Source organism: Symphalangus syndactylus, chromosome 13, assembly GCF_028878055.3.
Source record: "Symphalangus syndactylus isolate Jambi chromosome 13, NHGRI_mSymSyn1-v2.1_pri, whole genome shotgun sequence".
In the NCBI taxonomy this organism is placed as follows: Eukaryota; Metazoa; Chordata; class Mammalia; order Primates; family Hylobatidae; genus Symphalangus; species Symphalangus syndactylus.
Window position 1 is genome coordinate 47,039,562 of NC_072435.2, and position 20,527 is coordinate 47,060,088.

Below are 20,527 nucleotides of genomic sequence, written 5' to 3' on the forward strand. Positions count from 1 at the left end.
GAGGAGTGCGTCCGGCTTGTGTCCATTCAGTATGTTGGCTGTAAGTTTGTCATAGATGACTCATTATTTTGAAGTATGTACCTTCAATGCCTAGTTTGTTGAGGGTTTTAAACATGAAGGATGTTAAATTATATTGAAAGTGTTTTTAGCATCTATTGAGATAATCTTGTGGGTTTTGTCTTCAGTTCTGTTTATGTGATGAATAATATTCATTAATTGTTGTATGTTGAAAAAACCTTGCATACCAGAGATACAGCCTACTTGATCACACTGGATTAACTTGGTGTTCTCCTGGATTTGGTTTGCCAGTATTTTGTTGAGAATGTTTTCTTCAGTGTTCATCAAGGATATTGGCCTGAAGTTTTCTAGTTTTTGTTTTATCTCTGCCAGGTTTTGGTATCAGAATGATGCTATTCTTTTTGTTGTTGTTGTTGTTGGAGGCGGAGTCTCACCCTGTTGCCAGGCTGGAGTGCAGTGGCACGATCTCGGCTTACCGCAACCTCCACCTCCCGAGCTCAAGTGATTCTCCTGCCTTAGCCTCACAAGTAGCTGGGACTACAGGCCTGGGCCACCACACCCAGGTAATTTTTGTATTTTTCATAAAGACAGGGTTTCACCATGTTGGCCAGGATTGTCTCGATCCCTTGACCTCATGATCTGCCCGCCTCGGCCTTCCAAAGTGCTGGGATTACAGGCATGAGCCACCGCACCTGGCTGATGCTATTCTTATATAATGAGTTGAAAAGGAGTCCCTTTTGCTCAGTATTTTAAAATAATTTTGGTAGAATTGATACCAGCTCTTCATACATTGGGTAGAATTCAGCTACAAATTTGTCTGGTCCTGTTCTTTTTTTGGTTATTAGGCTATTTATTACTAATTCAATTTTGGAACTTGTTGGCCTATTCAGGGATTCTGTTTTGTTGCTGTTGTTATCGTTCAGTCTTTGGAGGATGTGTCTTTGCTCTAAGGTTACAGTCCTAAACTTGGCCCAAATGAACTCTCTACTCATGTTGCCTCAGCCTGTTTTTTTTTTAATAGGTGGACATATTCCTTAGAGTATGCTGGAACAGCCTCTGTGAGGAGATTTTTCCTTTGATTGTACTCTACTTGATGTAACACCCAAGGATGCAAGCCAGGTTGATCCCACCTAGAGTCTGCACATAACATCTTGCTTCTGCCTGGGATTCACAAGACAGGGCCAGACTTTGGATAGACAATATACAGAAAACCAATAGGAGGCATTTTCTGCATTGTGAGATGTCAACATAGACATCTGAAACCCCCCTTTGAGAGTGTGGCTTTTTAAGCTTTTTAGATCTTGTTCAATGACCTGTTACAGTTATGTAAGAGGCTCCAGGTGTAAATAGTGTCTGATGACAGAATCTTTAAGTTTAAACAAGTATCTTAAGAGTGAGAGATCAAGGCCACAAAATATCCAGAGCCATGACAACCACAACTGTACCTACCTGTAAAATGTCATGCTGGAGCAGAGTATTCTTGTCCTTCCTCTTACCCAAAAGTGAATGAATCAGGACAGGTGATCCAGGTTCTGGAGCTCCACCAGAGTAGTTCCATTTTCTATTTAGAATCAGCCTGAGTCTCTCCATCCTGGCTTATCAGTGGGCCCTCAGCCCTGGATCACTAAGAACCCTCTTACAATCACCTAGGCATCTTTGAGACATTAGAGGATGTCCAGGGCAGAACTGTGTCAGGCTAACAAGAGTAATTAATTCTGCTTCTCTCAGTATAAGAGAAAGAAGTAATCCTGTGTTTTTTACTCCCCTCATACAAGAGGTCACTTTAGTTGGTACCAAGATGAGAGTTTCTCCAGTTTCCTGGTACTTAGGTGAAAGACAAAGAGGAGGTCTGGTGACTCAAACAAATAAACTAATTGCTTCCATTTCATATGGTCATTCAAAACATAGATGTACCAGGTGCGGTGGATCATGCCTGTAATCCCAGCACTTTGGGAGGCCAAGGTGGGTGGATCACGAGGTCAAAATATCAAGACCATCCTGGCCAACGTGGTGAAACTCCTCTCTGCTAAAAATACAAAAATTAGCTGGGTTTGGTGGCACGTGCCTCAGGAGGCTGAGGCAGGAGAATCTCTTGAACCTGCGAGGTGGAGGTTGCAGTGAGCTGAGATCATGCCACTGAACTCCAGCCTGGTGACAGAGCAAAGTTCCATCTCGAAAGAAAGAGAGAAAGGGGGAGGGGAGAGAGAGAGAAAGAAAGAAAGAAAAGAGAAAGAAAGAAGAAAGAAAGAAAGAAAAGAGAAAGAAAGAAAGAAGAAAGAAAGAAAGAAAGAAAGAAAGAAAGAAAGCAAGCAGTCATGATCCCTACCATCCAGGAACTTTTAGTGTAGACTAGCAACTGGGTACATGGTTGAATTAAGCATCGTATGGTTAGTACAATGAATAGATGTGTACAAAAAAACTTGAGCTTTATTTGGGCCACTTTTTTTTATATTGTTGTGACTTCTGATATCACCTGAAGGGACAGGAGAATTGTTATTATTATTTGTGTTTCTTTTACCTTGCCAAGAATACATATATATCATCTGATAAAATTATCCTAGAAAACCTTGAGAGATTTGTTTAAGTTGCTTATTATTATATGTTATAACATTGAAAGGGCAGATTAAAGTTACATAAACTCTGGGATTTTAGTTTCTCTTAGGTAAGCTTAGGAAAAACTGAACTGGAAATACCCCAGTGGCATAGAGAACAGAATTCTACAGAGGGTCCACTGCCTAACCCAGGTCTGTTTTGTTTGTTTGTTTGTTTGTTTGTTTAAGATGGAGTTTTGCTCTTCTTGCCCAGGCTGGAGTGCAATGGCACAATCTAGGCTCACTGCAACCTTCATCTCCCTGGTTCAAGTGATTCTCCCGCCTCATCCTCCCGAGTAGCTGGGATTACAGGCTTGCACCACCATGCCCGGCTAATTTTTGTATTTTTAGTAGAGATAAGTTTTCTCCACGTTGGTAAGACTGACTTGAACCCCCAACCTCAGGTGATTTTCCTGCCTAGGCCTCCCAAAGTGTTGGGATTACAGGCGTGAGCTACCACACCAAGCCTTCACCCCTTGTTTTGTTTGTTTGTTTGTTTTCAGTTGGAGTCTTGCTCTTGTTTCCCAGGCTGGAGTGTAGTGGTGCATCCTGTGCCTCCCAGGTTCAAGCAATTCTTGTGCCTCAGCCTCCCAAGTAACTGGGATTACAGGTGTCCACCACCACATCCAGCTAATTGTGTGTGTGTGTGTGTGTGTGTGTTTTCTTGAGATGGAGTCTTGCTCTGTCGCTCAGGCTGAAATGCAGTGGCGTGATCTTGGCACAATGCAGCCTCCACCTACAGGGTCCAAGCGATTCTCCTGCCGCAGCCTCCTGAGTAGCTGGGATTACAGGCGCCTGCCACCATGCCCATCTAATTTTTGTATATTTAGTAGAGACGGGGTTTCACCATGTTGGACAGGCTGGTTTTGAACTCCTGACCTCAGGTGATCCACCTGCCTCACCCTCCCAAAGTGCTGGGATTACAGGCATGAGCCATTGTACCCGACAATTTTTGTATTTTTAGTGGAGACAGGGTTTCACCATTTTGGCCAGGCTGGTCTTGAACTCCTGACCTCAGGCGACCCACCCACCTCAGCCTCCCAAAGTGCTGGGATTATAGGTGTGACCACCACACCCGACCAGATTCATCCTTTTTGGAACCCTTATTTAGGTCTGGCCCCACCCTGGAATCTTGTCTCACAAAACTGATTTAAAAAGATTAGAGTTTTTGCTGGTGAATCCTGCTACCTTTCTAGAGCTGGTGCTCAAAATTTCAGAAACCCAAAAGCAGGTAAATGAGAAAAATAAACTGTATATTTTGGGATCCTAATTTTTAAATTTTATGTTAAAACCAGTGCTTACAGAAATATTCCATTTAGCAACTTGTTTTCTATTCCTGCAGATCCAGTAGTTGCTCCACAAGTAACAAAAAAGTAAACATAAACACAATAAAAATTTCTCTAAACTACATGAAATTCTCATTCTGTATCCCTCCTGTCTATATTTAGCTTTTATTCTATACATTTTATTTTTTAAAATGACAGAGAAACAGATGAAGAAATAAAAATGCTGAACCCTTTATCTAAATCCTGGGAATTATTGAACACTTAGAGTCAACTTCCAGGGTGTTATGTGGATTAAGTCACATAATGTGTTATTCCCCACACAGTGCTTTGTAACATACTCTTGAGCAGATAGTACCTGCTTAATAAACATTGCATTATTACATGTTTACATGTTGTTTTTCAAATGCAGAATTATTCTGAAATTGCTGCTTTCTGTTTCCTCTGTAAACTTTAAAGAGCCAGCAAAGAATATGAAACGTTTGGATGGAGATTGGTTGTCTCCATTTGTATCAGAAATATTTGTGTTGTGACAACAGAGCTGAGTGTAAGGGACTCTGTGCTGTGCCTGCTTTCTCTAACTACTGCTAATAATGAACCCGGGGTAGCAACATCAGCATTGGCAGGGGACTTGTTTGAAACACCCATTCATGGACTTTTTCCAAACCTGCAGATTCACATTACATAGATTGGGACCAAAATTCCCAAGTAATTTTGGTTTTTTTTGAGACGGAGTCTCGCTCTGTCACCCAGGCTGAAGTGCAATGGCATGATCTCGTCTCACTGCAACCTCTGCCCCCCGGGTTTAAGCGATTCTCCTGCCTCAGCCTCCTGAGTAGCTGGGATTACAGGCATGCACCACCACGCCAGCTAATTTTTTATTTTTAGTAGAGATGAGGTTTCTCTCTGTTTGTCAGGCTGGTCTTGAACTCCAGACCTCAGGTGATCCGCCCCCCTCTGCGTCCCAAAGTGCTGGGATTACAGGCGTGAGTCACTGCTCCTGATCCTATTACCAAGTAATTTTTTTTTTTATCAGACTATTTTATTTTATTTATTTATTTATTTATTTTTATTTTTTTTTATTATTATACTTTAGGTTTTAGGGTACATGTGCACAATGTGCAGGTTTGTTACATATGTATCCATGTGCCATGTTGTTTTGCTGCACCCATTAACTCGTAGGTGGGAATTGAACAATGAGAACTCATGGACACAGGAAGGGGAACATCACACTCCGGGGACTGTTGTGGGGTGGAGGGAGGGGGGAGGGACAGCATTAGGAGATATACCTAATGCTAAATGACCAAGTAATTTTTAAGCTCATTAAAGCCTGAGAGGCAGTGCTTATCAGCCCACTCCTCTCATTAGGATTACATGGTGAAATCCTGACTCTACTAAAAATACAAAAATTAGCTGGGTGTGGTGGTGTGTGCCTGTAATCCCACCTACTTGGGAGGCTGAGGCAGAATCACTTGAACCTGGGAGGTGGATGTTGCAGTGAGCTGAGGTTGCACCATTACACTCGAGCCTGGTAAGGGAGTGAAACTCCGTCTCAAAAAAGAAAAAATTTGCAGAAATCTCTTTACTTGTGCCCTTTCCACAGTTTCTATTTATTGTTCTGGGTGGAACCATCCATGTTGTTTTAATGAAGGGCCTCATGTGACTCTAAGCTGAGGCCAGAATCAAGTATGAAGGCTTCAAAATACATTTATGAGAGTGAAGTGCCACCTTTGCACTGAAGGGTGGTCACAGGGCCTGTTCAGTTTGGGTTTGGTAGGGACAGGACTGTGTGGTGCATATTTCCATTACTGTAGCAGAATTTGCTGGTGTCTGTGGCAGGGGAGGGCACCTGTGGACAGGAAAAGAGGAACATATATTTTTATTTCCATGGAGCGGCTCATTTTTTCCTGAATCTCTTCTGTTATAAAGGAGAGAAATGCATGGACTTTTTGGTCTTGGTCCTTCTGTCTGTGGGTGTGACACTAGTAGGTAAGCAGGTGGTGCTGATGCCTTTAAGGGAATTTTCGCAAGATGCAGGTGTTACTTGTCCAGAGAATTTTATCTGAAAAGGATTTCCAGAGGAGGGGGAGAAAGAGGAATAATGGCTTCTTTTCAGCTAAACATGTCTCAGATCAAGAGCTGTGTCCACTCTGCTTCCTGGAGTGCCATGCGTTTAGTACTTGCAGACCTTCTCTGCTTGTGTTTTTCCTCCCCAATGAGTTTGTTTCAGGTACTTTAAAAAATTCTTGTGATAGTCAAGGGTCTCTAAAAAATATTTGTTTCCAGCCAGGCGCAGTGGCTCATGCCTTTAATCCCAGGATTTTGGGAGGCCGAGGCAGGTGGATCACTTGAGGTTGGGCGTTCAAGACCAGCCTGACCAAGATGGATAAACCCCGTCTCTACTAAAAATACAAAATTAGACAGGCATGGTAGCACATGCCTGTCATCCTAGCTACTAGGAGGCTGAGGCAGGAGAATCACTTGAACCTGAGAGACGGAGGTTGTGGTGAGCAGAGATCACACCATTGCACTTCAGCCTGGGCAACAAGAGTGAAACTGTCTCAAAACAAAAACAAAAACAAAAACATTGTTTCCTATGTACCAGACCCTTCTCTACATCATGACTTCTTATATGCAATGCAGAATTCCTACCATGAGTTTATGATCTGCCATACTAAAAGTGTTCCTTTTGTGGCTGTTGAACATGGGAAGATGTGGATACTCAAGATTCCTACTGGAGGAAAGCTGGGGTCCTTAGTAAAGATGGAGAACATATAATGTTGTGGTTTCATCTAAACCCAGGAAGTTGTGAAAAAATTATTAAGAGATACCTGCTCTCTAGAGTGCTAAAGAAAGACTACTTAAAATCATTATTAAAATTATGGAATGCGGGAGATATCTTGACCTTTGCATAAAACTAATTTTTTTAATGGTTAAATTCAGTCTATAATTGACTTTTTGAGGGGCAATATCTCAGCAGTGATGCTATGTTCTTCTGTGTGCATCAGCACATCATAAAAATTTGTTCTAGTGTAGTCGATGTTAATAATTTACTTGGTTAAAGAGCTCTCTGACTTTTTTTCACTATAGAGTTAATTATTTTTATCTTTATTATTAAGTATCTTTATACAGCTAATGTGGATAAACCATCATAATTCATCTGGTGCCTGCCCTTTTCTCTTAGGTTTTTTTGTTTTTATTTTTTTTTTGCATGTATCTGTCTTTGGAAAATGAAGACACAACTTTGTTTACAAGCCAGAAACATTGGGAAAAACAGTCTCTTTCGCTTGCCTAATGTTTGACAAAATAGTCTTCCTGGGATAAAAACATTGGCATTACTAGTGACGTTGTTAGAATTTTAAAAACTCAGACTTTATTCCAGATCTTCTGAAAAATATAAAAAAACTTCACGACAAGATCTCCAGTTTATTGTGCACATTTAAATTTGAGAGGTACCTTCTGACTCAACATGTCTTTCTTTGTCTGAAAAATATACACAACTCATTATGATGTAAGTATAGCACTCAATAATGTATATGTTTGTGTTTGTGTCCTTAATTATATACTTTATCATCCAGAGAAGTATCATATATGCACTGGTGTTGTGGATCTTAGGCCATTCTCTGCCCTCAGAGTAAGAGAATACATTAGAAAATATTTCTGTGTTAAAAATTATTGGATAATTTCAGTTATTCTTATAAGTCAGAATCAGTTCTCTTTACTCTCTCATTTCACCTTAACTCAAATAATAAATTCTGCCTATGGCCACTTGGTAAATATACGTGTGTCTTGTGTATGTGTTTTTCAGGAGACATTGACATTTAGGGATGTGGCCATAGAATTCTCTCTGGAGGAGTGGGAATGCCTGAGCCCTGCTCAGCAGAATTTATATATGAATGTGATGTTAGAGAACTACAAAAACCTGATCTTCTTGGGTGAGAATAATTTTAATACACAATTCTTAATATGCCCTAAACGTTTTATGTCCCTTTTTTTGTAGAATTTTTTTGGTGATTTATGCTTTGTATAAATGAGTTTCTGATCCCAGTTTTCAAGAAAATCTTGATGATTTGTCTGTGTAGAAAAGAATTCCTTCAACATGTTTCATCCTGACCTGAACTTTCCACATTCCTGAGCTGATGTGTATCCTTCACTCTAGATTAGTGATAATTCCAGAAATTTAGTGGCATAAAATATCATTGCCCATATCTTAAAATCTATTTGCCATCACCAATTTTTGATTCAGGTAGTAAAATTAAAAACCTACAAATTTAAAATATTTTCTAAATAGTTAGAGATGTCTCTCTTTAATTAGTATTTTTGGATTAATTTTATTTTATTTATTTATTTTTTTGAGATGGAATCTCACCCTGTCACCCAGGCTGGAGTGCAATGGTGCGATCTTGGCTCACTGCAACCTCCACCCCAGGTTCAAGCGATTCTCCTGCCTCAGCCTCCTAAGTAGCTGGGATTACAGGTGCACATCTCCACGCTCAGCAAATTTTTGTATTTTTAGTAGATACGGTGTTTCACCATGTTGGCCAGGCTGGTCTCAAACTCCTGACCTCAGGAGATCCGCCCGCCTCCCTTCCAAACTGCTGGGATTACAGGCGTGAGCCACTGCGCCTGGCTAAAACACCTTTTTATTTTTGAGATGGAAGTTTGCTCTTGTTTCCTAGGCTGGAGTGCAATGGCACTATCTTGGCTCACTGCCACCTCCACCTCCCGGGTCCAAGCAATCTCCTCCTCAGCCTCTGGAGTAGCTGGGACTACAGGCACCTGCCACCATGCCCAGCTAATTTTGTATTTTTAGTAGAGATGGGGTTTCACCATGTTGGACAGGTTGGTCTCAAACTCCTGACCTCAGGTGATCTGTCCGTCTCGGCCTCCCAAAGTGCTGAGATTACAGGCGTGAGCAACTGCGCCCAGCCTTTTGATTAATTTTCTAGAATATTCTGTCACATCCTTTTTACTGAGCACAGTACTAGGTTAGTAATTAGAGAATATAGGCAAGATTCATGTTATTTATTTTTAATAAAGCAGGTATTGCTGTCTCTAAGCAAGACCCAGTCACCTGTCTGGAGCAAGAAAAAGAGCCCTGGAATATGAAGAGACATGAGATGGTGGATGAACCCCCAGGTAGGTGAGAGTGAAAAAAAACAGATGACACAGATGAGAGGTCCAAAGGTTAAAAAAAAAAAAAAAAAGAAAATGTGCCAGTCCTTACAACGTGACTTGGGAAGCTGTGTTATAAAGCATGTAGTTTCTAGGAGGCCTGAATATTTTAAAATTTTTTCTTACATAGGGACATCTTCTGTCTTATGCTTTTAAATTCTCTAAGAATTCTACTTTTCCTTGGGGGATCTTCCTTCAAGTCTACAATGAGAGCCAATGTTCTTGTCATAGCATATAAAAGACTATCATAGCATATAATCTGACTGCTTTTTTATTGTTTTGGGGGACACACAAATATCTGTATGATTTTGAAAAATTTTTTGTTAAATTATTTTTTAGTTCTCTTTTTGAATCCTCTCTGAAATATGTGAGAGTAATGATTTCTGTTCCATTAGGGGTTTCTTGTTAATTTTTTTGCATATTCCATCCTGTTTGTATTACTATAGTCTTAAAATATAGTTTGAAATTATAAATTATGATGTCCCTCTGCTTTGTTCTTTTTTCTCAAGAATGCTTTGGCTATTTGAAGTTTATTACAGTTTCTTGTAAATTTTAGAATTGTATTTTCTATTGTGAAAAAAATACCACTGGAATTATCATGGGGAGTTTATTAAATGTATAGATTAGGATAATATGGCATTTTAACAATATTCTTTCAATCCAAGACATGAATTTTTTTTTTTTTTTTTTTTTTTGAGACAGAATCTCACTCTGTCATCAGGCTGGAGTGCAGTGGCACAATCTTGGCTCACTGCAACCTCCACCTCCTGTGTTCAAGTGATTCTCCTGCTTCAGCCTCCTGAGTAGCTGGGACTACAGGCATGTGCCACCACATGTAGCTAATTTTTTGTATTTTTAATAGAGATGGGGTTTCGCCGTGCTGTTCAGACTGGTCTCAAACTCCTGACCTTGTGATCTGCCCACCTCGGCCTCCCAAAGTGCTGGGATTACAGGTGTGAGCCACTGTGCCCGGCCAACATGAAATATTTTAAAATTTATTTTTGTCTTCTCTAATTTTTTTCATTGATATATATTTCATTGTAAAGATTTTTTACCTTCTTCGTTATATTTGCTCTCAGAAATTTATTTTAATGCTATTATTAATAAGATTGTTTTCTTCCTCTATTATATCAGATAGTTTTAAGTGTATGGAACCATAACTTTATGTTAATTTTATATTTTGTTAAGTTACTGACTGTATTTATTAGTTTAGACAAATTTTTCTTTTTTTTCTTTTTTTGAGACACAGTCTCACTGTGTTGCCTAGGCTGGAGTGCAATGGCATAATCTCAGCTCACTGCAACCTCTGCATTCTAGGTTCAAGTGATTCTCCTGCCTCAGCCTCCTAAGTAGTTGGGACTACAGGCACCTGGCACCATGCCCAGCTAAATTTTTTTTTTTCATTTTTAGTAAGATGGAATTTCACTGTTGGCCAGGCTGGTCTTGAACTCCTGACCTTGTGATTTGCCCCCCCTCAGCCTCCCAAAATGCTGGGATTACAGGTGTGAACCTCTGCGCCTGGCTGTTTAGACAAATTTTAATGTACCGTTTATGGTTTTTTTATATATAAATCATATGATCCACAAACAGCAACTTTTTACTTATTTCTCTTTAATTCCAATGGCTTTTAAAAAATGTTCTCGACTAATTCTTGTGCCACGCACTTTCAGTGCTACATTAAAATAGAAGCATTGACAATGGGCACAATATAGCTTTATATTGGTATCTGTGAATTTGAAGGAGCAAACAACTCCTTAGCTTTTATAAACAGGTTTCAGGAGGTAAAGATCTTTTTCTGTTGTGTCCCTAGGGTGATGGAATGCCCTCTGGGTTTGTAGTGAAGAGGGGTTGTAGCTTTGTCACAAGTCTGCTAGGTCTGCACTAGATTTCCCCTTTAGATGGCTTGTCACAAGGGCTTGGGTAATTGTAATTCCCATTTTATTTTTGGACAGATTGTGTATCTTCTTTAAGGCTTTGCTCTGTAGGGCAGATCCTAGGACAGATTTCTGCAGTTGGCTCCATATATAATGGCCCTATCAGGATGTGAATGGGTACAGCTTTCACTGAGTACCAGAGAGGATTTCTTCAGGTCACTGTGTGGGTTTCTATTTAGGAAAAACTGATCATGATCTGTGGCTCAGAGAGCTGAAACTGAGTCATTAAACTGCTTCAGAGACCACAGTAAAAACCAAGGTCTGTAGGCCTGTCTGCATGGCTGCAAATGGGTATCTTCATCCAGGTCTCTGGAAGGGCAGGACCTTTCCTAGCCTGTAACTGGGAGGAGTTTGGGGTGGTTACAGAGTTAACTTCAGAATTCTCTGTTGGACCAAGTTGGGTGGGCCATTTCTTGATCTGCAGCCAAAACCAAGGGTCCTGTAATTTCCCACATGAATAAGTGCCTGTCCTCTGAAAAAACACTCCTTAATCTTGGGCTTTAGCAGAGTTTCACAACTCCCTCCCTGCATCTCAAAGCTCTCAAAGGCACTTTGGAGATGGGATCTTGTTTATCATCCGGGCTGGTCTTGAAATCCAGGCCTGCAGCAATTCTCCAACCTCAGTGTACCATGTAGCTGCCATTAAAGATGTGAGCCATGATGCCTGGCTCTCTCATGAAGGCATGTTTTGTCGGGGATGACTGAATAATTTTTTTGTTGTGGCAAGGATAATCAAATAGAGCACCTTCTATTTTTTTATGTCACTGATGTTACTCTTTCTATACATTTTTACTTTTCTATTTTCCATTTCAAACTTCTCTGTCATTTTAGATTCAGACATTTAGGACAATATACTAGAGTTTACATGTTATGCCTGAAGTAAATTAGATAATTGGTAGGCACTCCATATTACTAAAATGGTTACTTATAAATTTCGGTTTGCTGCCAGTAAAAAGGAATTACAGGATTTTCACCCACTTTCTTCAGCATATATCTAAATGATAACATAATTTCTTTCTTTTCTTTTCTTTTCTTTTTTTTTCTTTTCCTTCTTTATGAGATGGAGTCTCAATCTGTCACCCAGGCTGGAGTGCAGTGGCATGATCTCAGCTCACTGCAACCTCCACCTCCCAGGTTATAGCTATTCTCCTGCCTCAGCCTCCTGAATAGCTGGGACTACAGGTGTGTGCCACCACACCTAGCTAATTTTTTGTATTTTTAGTAGAGATAGGGTTTCACCGTATTGGCCAGGCTGGTCTCAAACTCCTGACCTTGTGATCCACCTGCCTTAGCCTCCCAAAGTGCTGGGATTACAGGCATGAGCCATTGTGCCCGGCCCAACATAATTTATTTCTAAATATTTGTTTTACATATCAGAGGCTGTAACCCTATTTTGCAAAATATACGTTTAAATTTAGCAATGTAATGCTATTCTTTGCTTCTAAAGTTGAATTACAGTGGTTTCCATTTTGTGTAAGAATAGCATATATTTAAAACATAAAATTTATCGTATTTTTTACATGCCTATTTAAAAAGTTTCTTATTAAACTATTCTATTTATGATTATACTGCATATTCTGTGAAATTTTACTGCCACACAGTGCATGCCAATGATTCAAAATACCTGCCTTCCCTGAGTACACAGTCAACTATTGTAGTTATCTAGACAATTCTTTTTTAATGGTACATTAATGTTGCATACCAGATTTTATTAGTAAACGTGTCTCTTATTATGCAGTTTCTTATTAGCGTTTTTTCAGTGTAGGTTTCTTAACATCAGCTTGTTGTGTTTGTTAGTTTTTCTTATATAATTTTAGCCAATTTGCAGTTCTGTTTGTATACTTTAAGTCAGTGTGAGGTGTAATTAAGAGATAAGTCAGCCATACATCTATCACAATCAGATTATATATGTGTGTGTTTATCTATAAATATGACCCCAATATTGGTTATGACTTATCTCATATATATTCTTTCTTAGCTGATTTTCAGTGGCTGTTTTATCTTGTCTAAGTGAGTAGTCATGAAAATATTTTCATTATGTCTTATTTTCACCATGTTTCTAATAAATATATATATATATATATATTTTTTTTTTTTTTAGTTGGAGTCTCACCCTTTCGCCCAGGCTGGTATGCAGTGGCACAATCTTGGCTCACGGCAACCTCCACCTCCCGGGTTCAAGTGATTCTCCTGCCTCAGCCTCCTGAGTTGCTGGGACTACAGGCATCTGCCACCATGCCCAGCTAATTTTTTGTATTTTTAGTAGAGATGGGATTTCACCGTGTTAGCCAGGGTGGTCTCAATCTCCTGACTTTGTGATCCACCTGCCTTGGCCTCCCAAAGTTCTGGGATTACAGGCATGAGCCACTGCACCTGGCCTGAATATATATGTTCTTTGTGTGAGAAAAACATTTTTGTGATTTGAAGGATATTTTGAGAAGATTTATAATTCTGTATTTTTTTCTGTTTTTCCTTTAGAAAAATTAATTGTTGTAAAAACACACAACAGGCCTGTCGCGGTGGCTCACGCCTGTAATCCCAGCACTTTGGGAGGCAGATCACTTAAGGTCAGGAGCTCCAGACCAGCCTGGCTAACATGGTGAAACTCTGTCTCTACTAAAAATACAAAATTAGCCAGACATGGTGGTGTATGCCTGTAATTTGAGCTACACAGGAGACTAAGGCAGGAGAGTCACTTAAACCCAGGAGACAGAGGTTGCAGTGAGCCGAGATCATGCCACCGCACTCCAGCCTGGGTGAGAGAGTGAGATTCCATCTCAAAAAAAAAAAAAAAAAAAAAAATGAAAAAACAATAAAAACATATAACATAAAATTTAGCATCTTAAATCTGTTTAAGTGCACATTTCAGGGCCAGACATGGTGGTGGCTCACGTTTGTAATCCCTGGATTTTGGGAAGCCAACACAGGAGTATCATTTGAGCCCCAAAGTTTGAGACTAGCCTGGGCAACATATGGAGATTTCCTCTCTACAAAAATTTTTAAAAATATCTAGGCATAGTGTTGTGCGCCTGTGGACCCCGCTATATGGGAGATTTAGGGAGGATTACTTGAGCCTAGGAGTTTGAGGCTGAAGTGAGACATAATTGTGCCACTGCACTTTAGCTTGGGTGACAAAGTGGACCCTGTCTTAAAAAGAAGCTATACATTTCAGGGATGTTAAATATATTCACATTGTTATGCAAAAGACTTCTGGAAATTTTACATGTTGTGAAACTAAAACCCAATATCTGTTTAAGTAACAAGATCCCATTTTACCCTCTCCCCAGCGCTTGACAAACACCCTTCCACTTTCTGTTTTTGTGAGTGTGACTACTTAAGCTATCTCATAAATAGAATCATATAGTATTCATCATTTTGTTTCTGGCTTATTTCAAATGACATATTTTCAAAGTTTATCTTAAAATGTGACAAGATTTCTTTGATAATATTTGATTTAATTATGAAAACATTTGATCTTTGAGTTCTGTGATATTTCATTGAATGTATATGTTACATTTTTGATGTGTTTATAAATTAAGAGACACCTGGGTTGCTTCTGCCTTTTGGCTTTTGTGAGTATGGGTACAATAAACATGGATGTTCAAATATGTCTTCTAGGTCCTGTGTTGGATGTAGCTTCGTAAGAGTGGGATTGCTGTATTTGATAATTCCATTGTTAATTATTTAACAAGCATTTATAACATTTTTAAATAATGGCTGCTTCCTTCTTTTCTACAACAATCAACATAGGCTTTATTTTCATTGTATCATCAACAGATTTTGTGTTTTAAAAAACATGTAGTATATTTTTAAACATACAGTATAGTGGCCATTGTAATGAGATTTTATTTATTTATTATTTTTTATTTTTTGAGATGGAGTCTTGCTGTTGTCATCCAGGCCTGCTGTTGTCACCCAGGCAATGACACGATGGCTCACTGCGACCTCAGCCTCCTGGGTTCCGTAAATTCTCCTGCCTCAGCCTCCTGAGTAGCTGAGGTTACAGGTGCCCACCACCATGCCAGGCTAATTTTTATATTTTCAGTAGAGATGGGGCTTTCACAATGTTGGCCAGGCTGGTCTTGAACTCCTGACCTCAGGTGATCCATCCACTTCGACCTGCCAAGGTGCTGGGATTACATGCATGAGCCACCACGCCTGGCCTTATTTTTATTTTTATGAGTCTCTCTACAAATCATTAATTTTGCTTTTGTTTTCAAATGGTTTTTCCCATTTGAGTATCTTTTTTGATGAAAATTTAGTTCAATTATTTTTTCTTTCTTTGTTTTCTTTTTTTTTTGGGGTGGGGGAGTCTCACTCTGTCACCCAGGCTGGAGTGCAATGGCGCAATCTCGGCTCACTGCAACCTCTGCCTCCTGGGTTGAAGCGATTCTCCTGCCTCAGCCTCCTGAGTAGCTGGGATTACAGGTGCCAAAGTTACTCTTTGTCTTCCACCATGATTGTAAGTTTCCTGAGACCCTCACCTGAAGCAGATGTTGTTACATCCTTCTTGTACGGTCTGCTGAACTGTGAGCCGAATAAACTTCCTTTCTTTATAAGTTACACACTCAGGTATTCCTCTATATGCAAACTAGTTAAAACAGTCTATAATGCCTGTTTTCTGTTTTCTTATTGATAGTTTGTCTGAATTTTCTATTTATTATTGCAAATGATGTCTTGATCTCCACAATTATGTTGCTTTGTATTTCTTCCTTCACCTTTGTCAAAGTTTGTTTTATATATTTTGGAGCCCTTATGTCATATATATGTATACATATAAGTAGATATGATAGTTACAGATTCCTGGTAAATTGACTCATTTGACCATTATATAATATCGTGTTTGTCCTATGCTGTTATATACAAGCATATGTCCTATGCTATTATATACAAGCATATTATATACAATATAATTATTACCACCTCACCCAATTGTGGTTACTATTTGCATGGAATATAGATTTTTTTCAATTCTGTTACTTTCAACCTATTTGACTCAATGCTAAAATGCCTCTCTTATAGACAGCAAATTGTGTACTTTTTAACTTAAGCTACTAAGGCATCTTATTTCTCTTTCTTTTTATAAATGTATGTATGTGTGTATTTGTGTATGTATTTTTATTTTTATTTGTATTTTTTTGAGATGGCATCTCACTCTGTCAACCAGGCTGGAGAGCAATGGCATCAATCTCTGCTCACTGCAACCTGCACCTCCTGGATTCAAGTGATATTCCTTCCTCAGCCTCCCAAGTAGCTTGGAGTACAGGCGTGGTGGCTAATTTTTGTATTTTTAGTAGAGGCGGGGTTTCACCATGTTGGTCAGGCTGGTGCCAATCTGACCTCGTGATCTGCCCGCCTCGGCTTCCCAAAGTGCTGGGATTACAGGCATGAGCCACCGCGCCTGGCCAATGTATTTATTTTTGAGATAAAGTCTCACTCTGTCATCCAGGCTGGTTTGCAGTGGCATGATCACGACGCACTGCAACCTCAACCTCCCAAACTCAGATGATCTCATTTCAGTTTCTTGAGTAACTGGGTTGCAAATGTTTGCCATCCCAAACTGAGATAGTTTTTTGTACCTTTTTCTGTAGAGACAGTTTTTTGCCCTGTTGTCTAGGTTGGTCTCAAACTCCTGAGTTAAAGTGATCAGCTCCCTCGGCCTCCCAAAGTTCTGAGATTACATTATTTTTATTAAGTAATTTAACTTTTTTTTTTTTTTTTTTTTGAGACAGAGTCTCGTTCTGTCACCCGGGCTGGAGTGCAGTGGCGCAATCTCGGCTCACTGCAAGCTCCGCCTCCCGGGTTCACGCCATTCTCCTGCCTCAGCCTCCGAGTAGCTGGGACTACAGGCGCCCGCCACCGCGCCCGGCTAATTTTTTTTTTTGTATTTTTTAGTAGAGACGGGGTTTCACCGTGGTCTCGATCTCCTGACCTCGTGATCCGCCCGCCTCGGCCTCCCAAAGTGCTGGGATTACAAGCGTGAGCCACCGCGCCTGGCATTTAACTTATTTTTAAAATGACTGCTTAAAGATATAAAGTTACTATTACCAGTTTTATTGTTGTTCTTTAAATTTAATTAAATTTAATTTTATGTTCCAGGATACATGTGCAGGATGTGCAGGTTTGTTACATAAGTAAATGTGTGCCATGGTGGTTTGCTGCATCTATTAACCCCTCACCTCGGTGTTAAGCCCTGCATGCATTAGCTATTTATCCTGATCCTCTCCCTCCCTGTGACAGACCCCAGTGTGTGTTGTTTCCCTCCATGTGTCCATGTGTTCTTATTGTTCAACTCCCATTTATAAGTGAGAACATGTGGTGTTTGGTTTTCTGTTCTTGCGTTAGTTTGCTGAAAATAATGGCTTCCAGCTTCATCTCTGTCTTTGCAAAGTACATAATCTTGTTCCTTTTTATGGCTGCATAGTAGTCTATGGTGCATATGTACCACATTTTCTTTATCCAGTCTGTCATAGATGGGCATTTGGGTTGATGCCATGTCTTTGCTATTGTGAATTGTGCTGCAATGAAGATACACATCCATGTATCTTCATAATAGAATGATTTATATTCCTTTGGGTATACACCCAGTAATGGGATTGTTGGGTCTAATAGTATATGTGGTTCTAGGTCTTTGAAGAATCACCATACTGGCTTTCACAATGGTTGAACTATTTACATTCCCACCAAAACAGTATTTCTGTTTCTCCATAGCCTCCCCACCATCTGTTGTTTCTTGATTTTTTAATAATCACCTTTCTGACTGGTGTGAGATGGTACCTCATTGTGGTTTTGATTTCCATTTCTTTAATGATCACTGATGTTGAGCTCCACATAAATGTCTTCTTTTGAGAAGTGTTTCGTCTTGTTCTTTGCTCACTTTTTTTTTTTTTTTTTTTTTTTTTTTTTGAGACTGAGTTTTGCTCCTGTTGCCCAGGCTGGAATTCAATGTCGCAAACTCAGCTCACTGCCATCTCCGCCTCCCAGGATCAAGCAATTCTTCTGCCTCAGCCTCCTGAGTAGCTGGCATTACAGGCATGTGCCACCATGCCTGGCTAATTTTTTGTATTTTAGTAGAGGTGGGGTTTCTCCATGTTGGTCAGGGCTGGTCTCAAACTCCGAATCTCAAGTGATCCTCCCGCCTTGGCCTGCCAAAGTGCTGGGATTATAGCTGTGAGCCACTGTGCCCGGCCTTTGTTCACTTTTTAATGGGGTTGTTTAATTCTTGTAAATTTGTTTTAAGTTCTTTGTAGACTCTGGATATTAACCTTAGTCAGATGGACAGATTACAAAAATGTTCTCCCGTTCTGTAGATTCTCTGTTCACTCTGATGATAATTTATTTTATTTTATTTTAATTTAATTTTATTTTTTTCTTTTTCAGACAGAGTCCTGCTCTGTCACCCAGGCTGGAGTGCAGTGGCACGGTCTTGGCTCACTGCAACCTCCACCTCCCGAGTTCAAGCAATTCTCTGCCTCAGCTTCCAGAGTAGCTGGGATGACAGATGCCTGCCACCATGCCTGGCTAATTTTTGTATTTTTTTTTTTTTTTTTTGAGACAGAGTCTCGCTCTGTCGCCCAGGCTGGAGTGCAGTGGCGCAATCTCGGCTCACTGCAAGCTCCGCCTCCCGGGTTCACGCCATTCTCCTGCCTCAGCCTCTCCGAGTAGCTGGGACTACAGGCGCCCGCCACGACGCCCGGCTAATTTTTTTGTATTTTTAGTAGAGACGGGATTTCACCGTGGTCTCGATCTCCTGACCTCGTGATCCGCCCGCCTCGGCCTCCCAAAGTGCTGGGATTACAAGCGTGAGCCACCGCGCCCGGCCTAATTTTTGTATTTTTAGTAGACATGGGGTTTCACCATCTTGGCCAGGCTGGTCTTGAACTCCTGACCCCATCCTCATCTACCCCCCTCGGCCTCCCAAAGCGCTGTGATTACAGGCGTGAGCCACCACACCTGGTGATAATTTCTTTTGCTGTGCAGTAGCTCTTTAGTTTAATTATATCCCATTTGTCAATGTTTGCTTTTGTTGCAATTGCTTTTGATGTTTTCATCATGAAATCTTTGCCCATGCCTATGTCCTGAATGGTACTGCCTAGATTTTCCTCAGGGGTTCTTGTAGTTTTGGGTTTCACATTTAAGTCTTTAATTCATCTTGAGTTAATTTTTGTATAGGCATAAGAAAGGGGTCCAATTTCAATTTTCTGCATATGGCTAGCCAGTTCTCCCAGCACCGTTTATTAAAAGGGAATCCTTTTCCATTGCTTGTTTTTGTCAGGGTTTTCAAAGATCAGATGGTTGTAGATATGCAGTCTTATTTCTGAGTTCTCTATTCTATTCCATTGGTCTATATGTATTTTTTTTTTTTTTTTTTTTTTGTTTTTTGTTTTTTGGAGAAATACTGACATTTAATAGATGAACAGAAGAGGATCCTAAAACAGATTAGAATGGGAATGGCCAGTGAGGCGTGGTCAGTGGAACCCAAAGGAAGAATGAATTTTAGGAAAGGAGAAGCTAATAGTATCAAGTACTTAAGCCAGGCTACGTCATGTAAAGGATAGAAGGCATTCATTACATTGAGCAACATAGTTACACATTATTTTAGTGCAGGGTTTCTCAACCTTGATACTGTTGATATTTTGGGTTGGAAAATGCCCTGTGGGATGCTGCCCTGTGCATTGTAAGATGTTTTTTTTTTCTTTTTTTTTCTTTTTACTTTTTTTTTTATTAATTTTTTTTGCATACAAAAACAATAAACATTTTCTAAAAATACATACAAACAAAAAGATGCGTATCAAACATATTAGGAAGGTTGCACATGGGAAGTCGGGGAATAGAAATGGGGGTGGGAGTTAAAATAAATGAGAGAGGGACTTTATATGGATCAGTGATAATAACTCAATCCTCTATTTGACAAAGAAGAGGGAGAAGGAAGAGGAAGAAAAAGAAAGTGGGATAAAGGATCAGAAAGGGAGGAAAATAGAAAAAATTAGAGTATGACTCCAGGGTAGACCTGTTTTGTTGTCATTGAGTTGGTTGGTTGGTTTGTCTGTTGTATTCTTCATGTTTCGCCAAGTTGGCCAGACTGGTCTCGAACTCCTAGCCCGAAGTGATCAACCCGCCTCGCCCCCCAGAGTGCCGGGACCACAGGCGTGAGCCACCACGTCCAGCCCCCACATTGCTTCTGGCCTCCGTGGTAGACCTCCCAGACGGAGCGGCCAGGCAGAGGAGCTCCTCACTTCTACCCAGACACGGGGCGGCCGGGCAGAGGGGCTCCTCACTTCCCAGACGGGGCGGCCAGGCAGAGACGCTCCTCACTTCTTCCCAGACGATAGGTGGCCGGGCAGAGGCGCTCCTCACTTCCCAGACGATGGGTGGTCGGGCAGAGGCGCTCCCCACTTCCCAGATGATGGGTGGCCGGGCAGGGGCGCTCCTCACTTCCCAGACGATGGGCGGCCGGGCAGAGGTGCTCCTCACCTCCCAGACGATGGGTGTCCGGGCAGAGGCACTCCTCACTTCCCAGATGGGG

The 20,527-nt window shown here is 40.5% G+C and overlaps 1 protein-coding gene across 1 annotated transcript in view; it reads left to right on the forward strand.

The window, feature by feature from the left end:
* The window catches only part of LOC129459395 (zinc finger protein 431-like), a 53,325-nt gene that overhangs the window by 16,574 nt on the left and 16,224 nt on the right, over nt 1-20,527 (forward strand). The window contains 2 exon segments of the mRNA XM_055236111.2: nt 7,701-7,827; nt 8,933-9,031. Coding sequence (XP_055092086.1) covers nt 7,701-7,827; nt 8,933-9,031 — 226 coding nt within the window.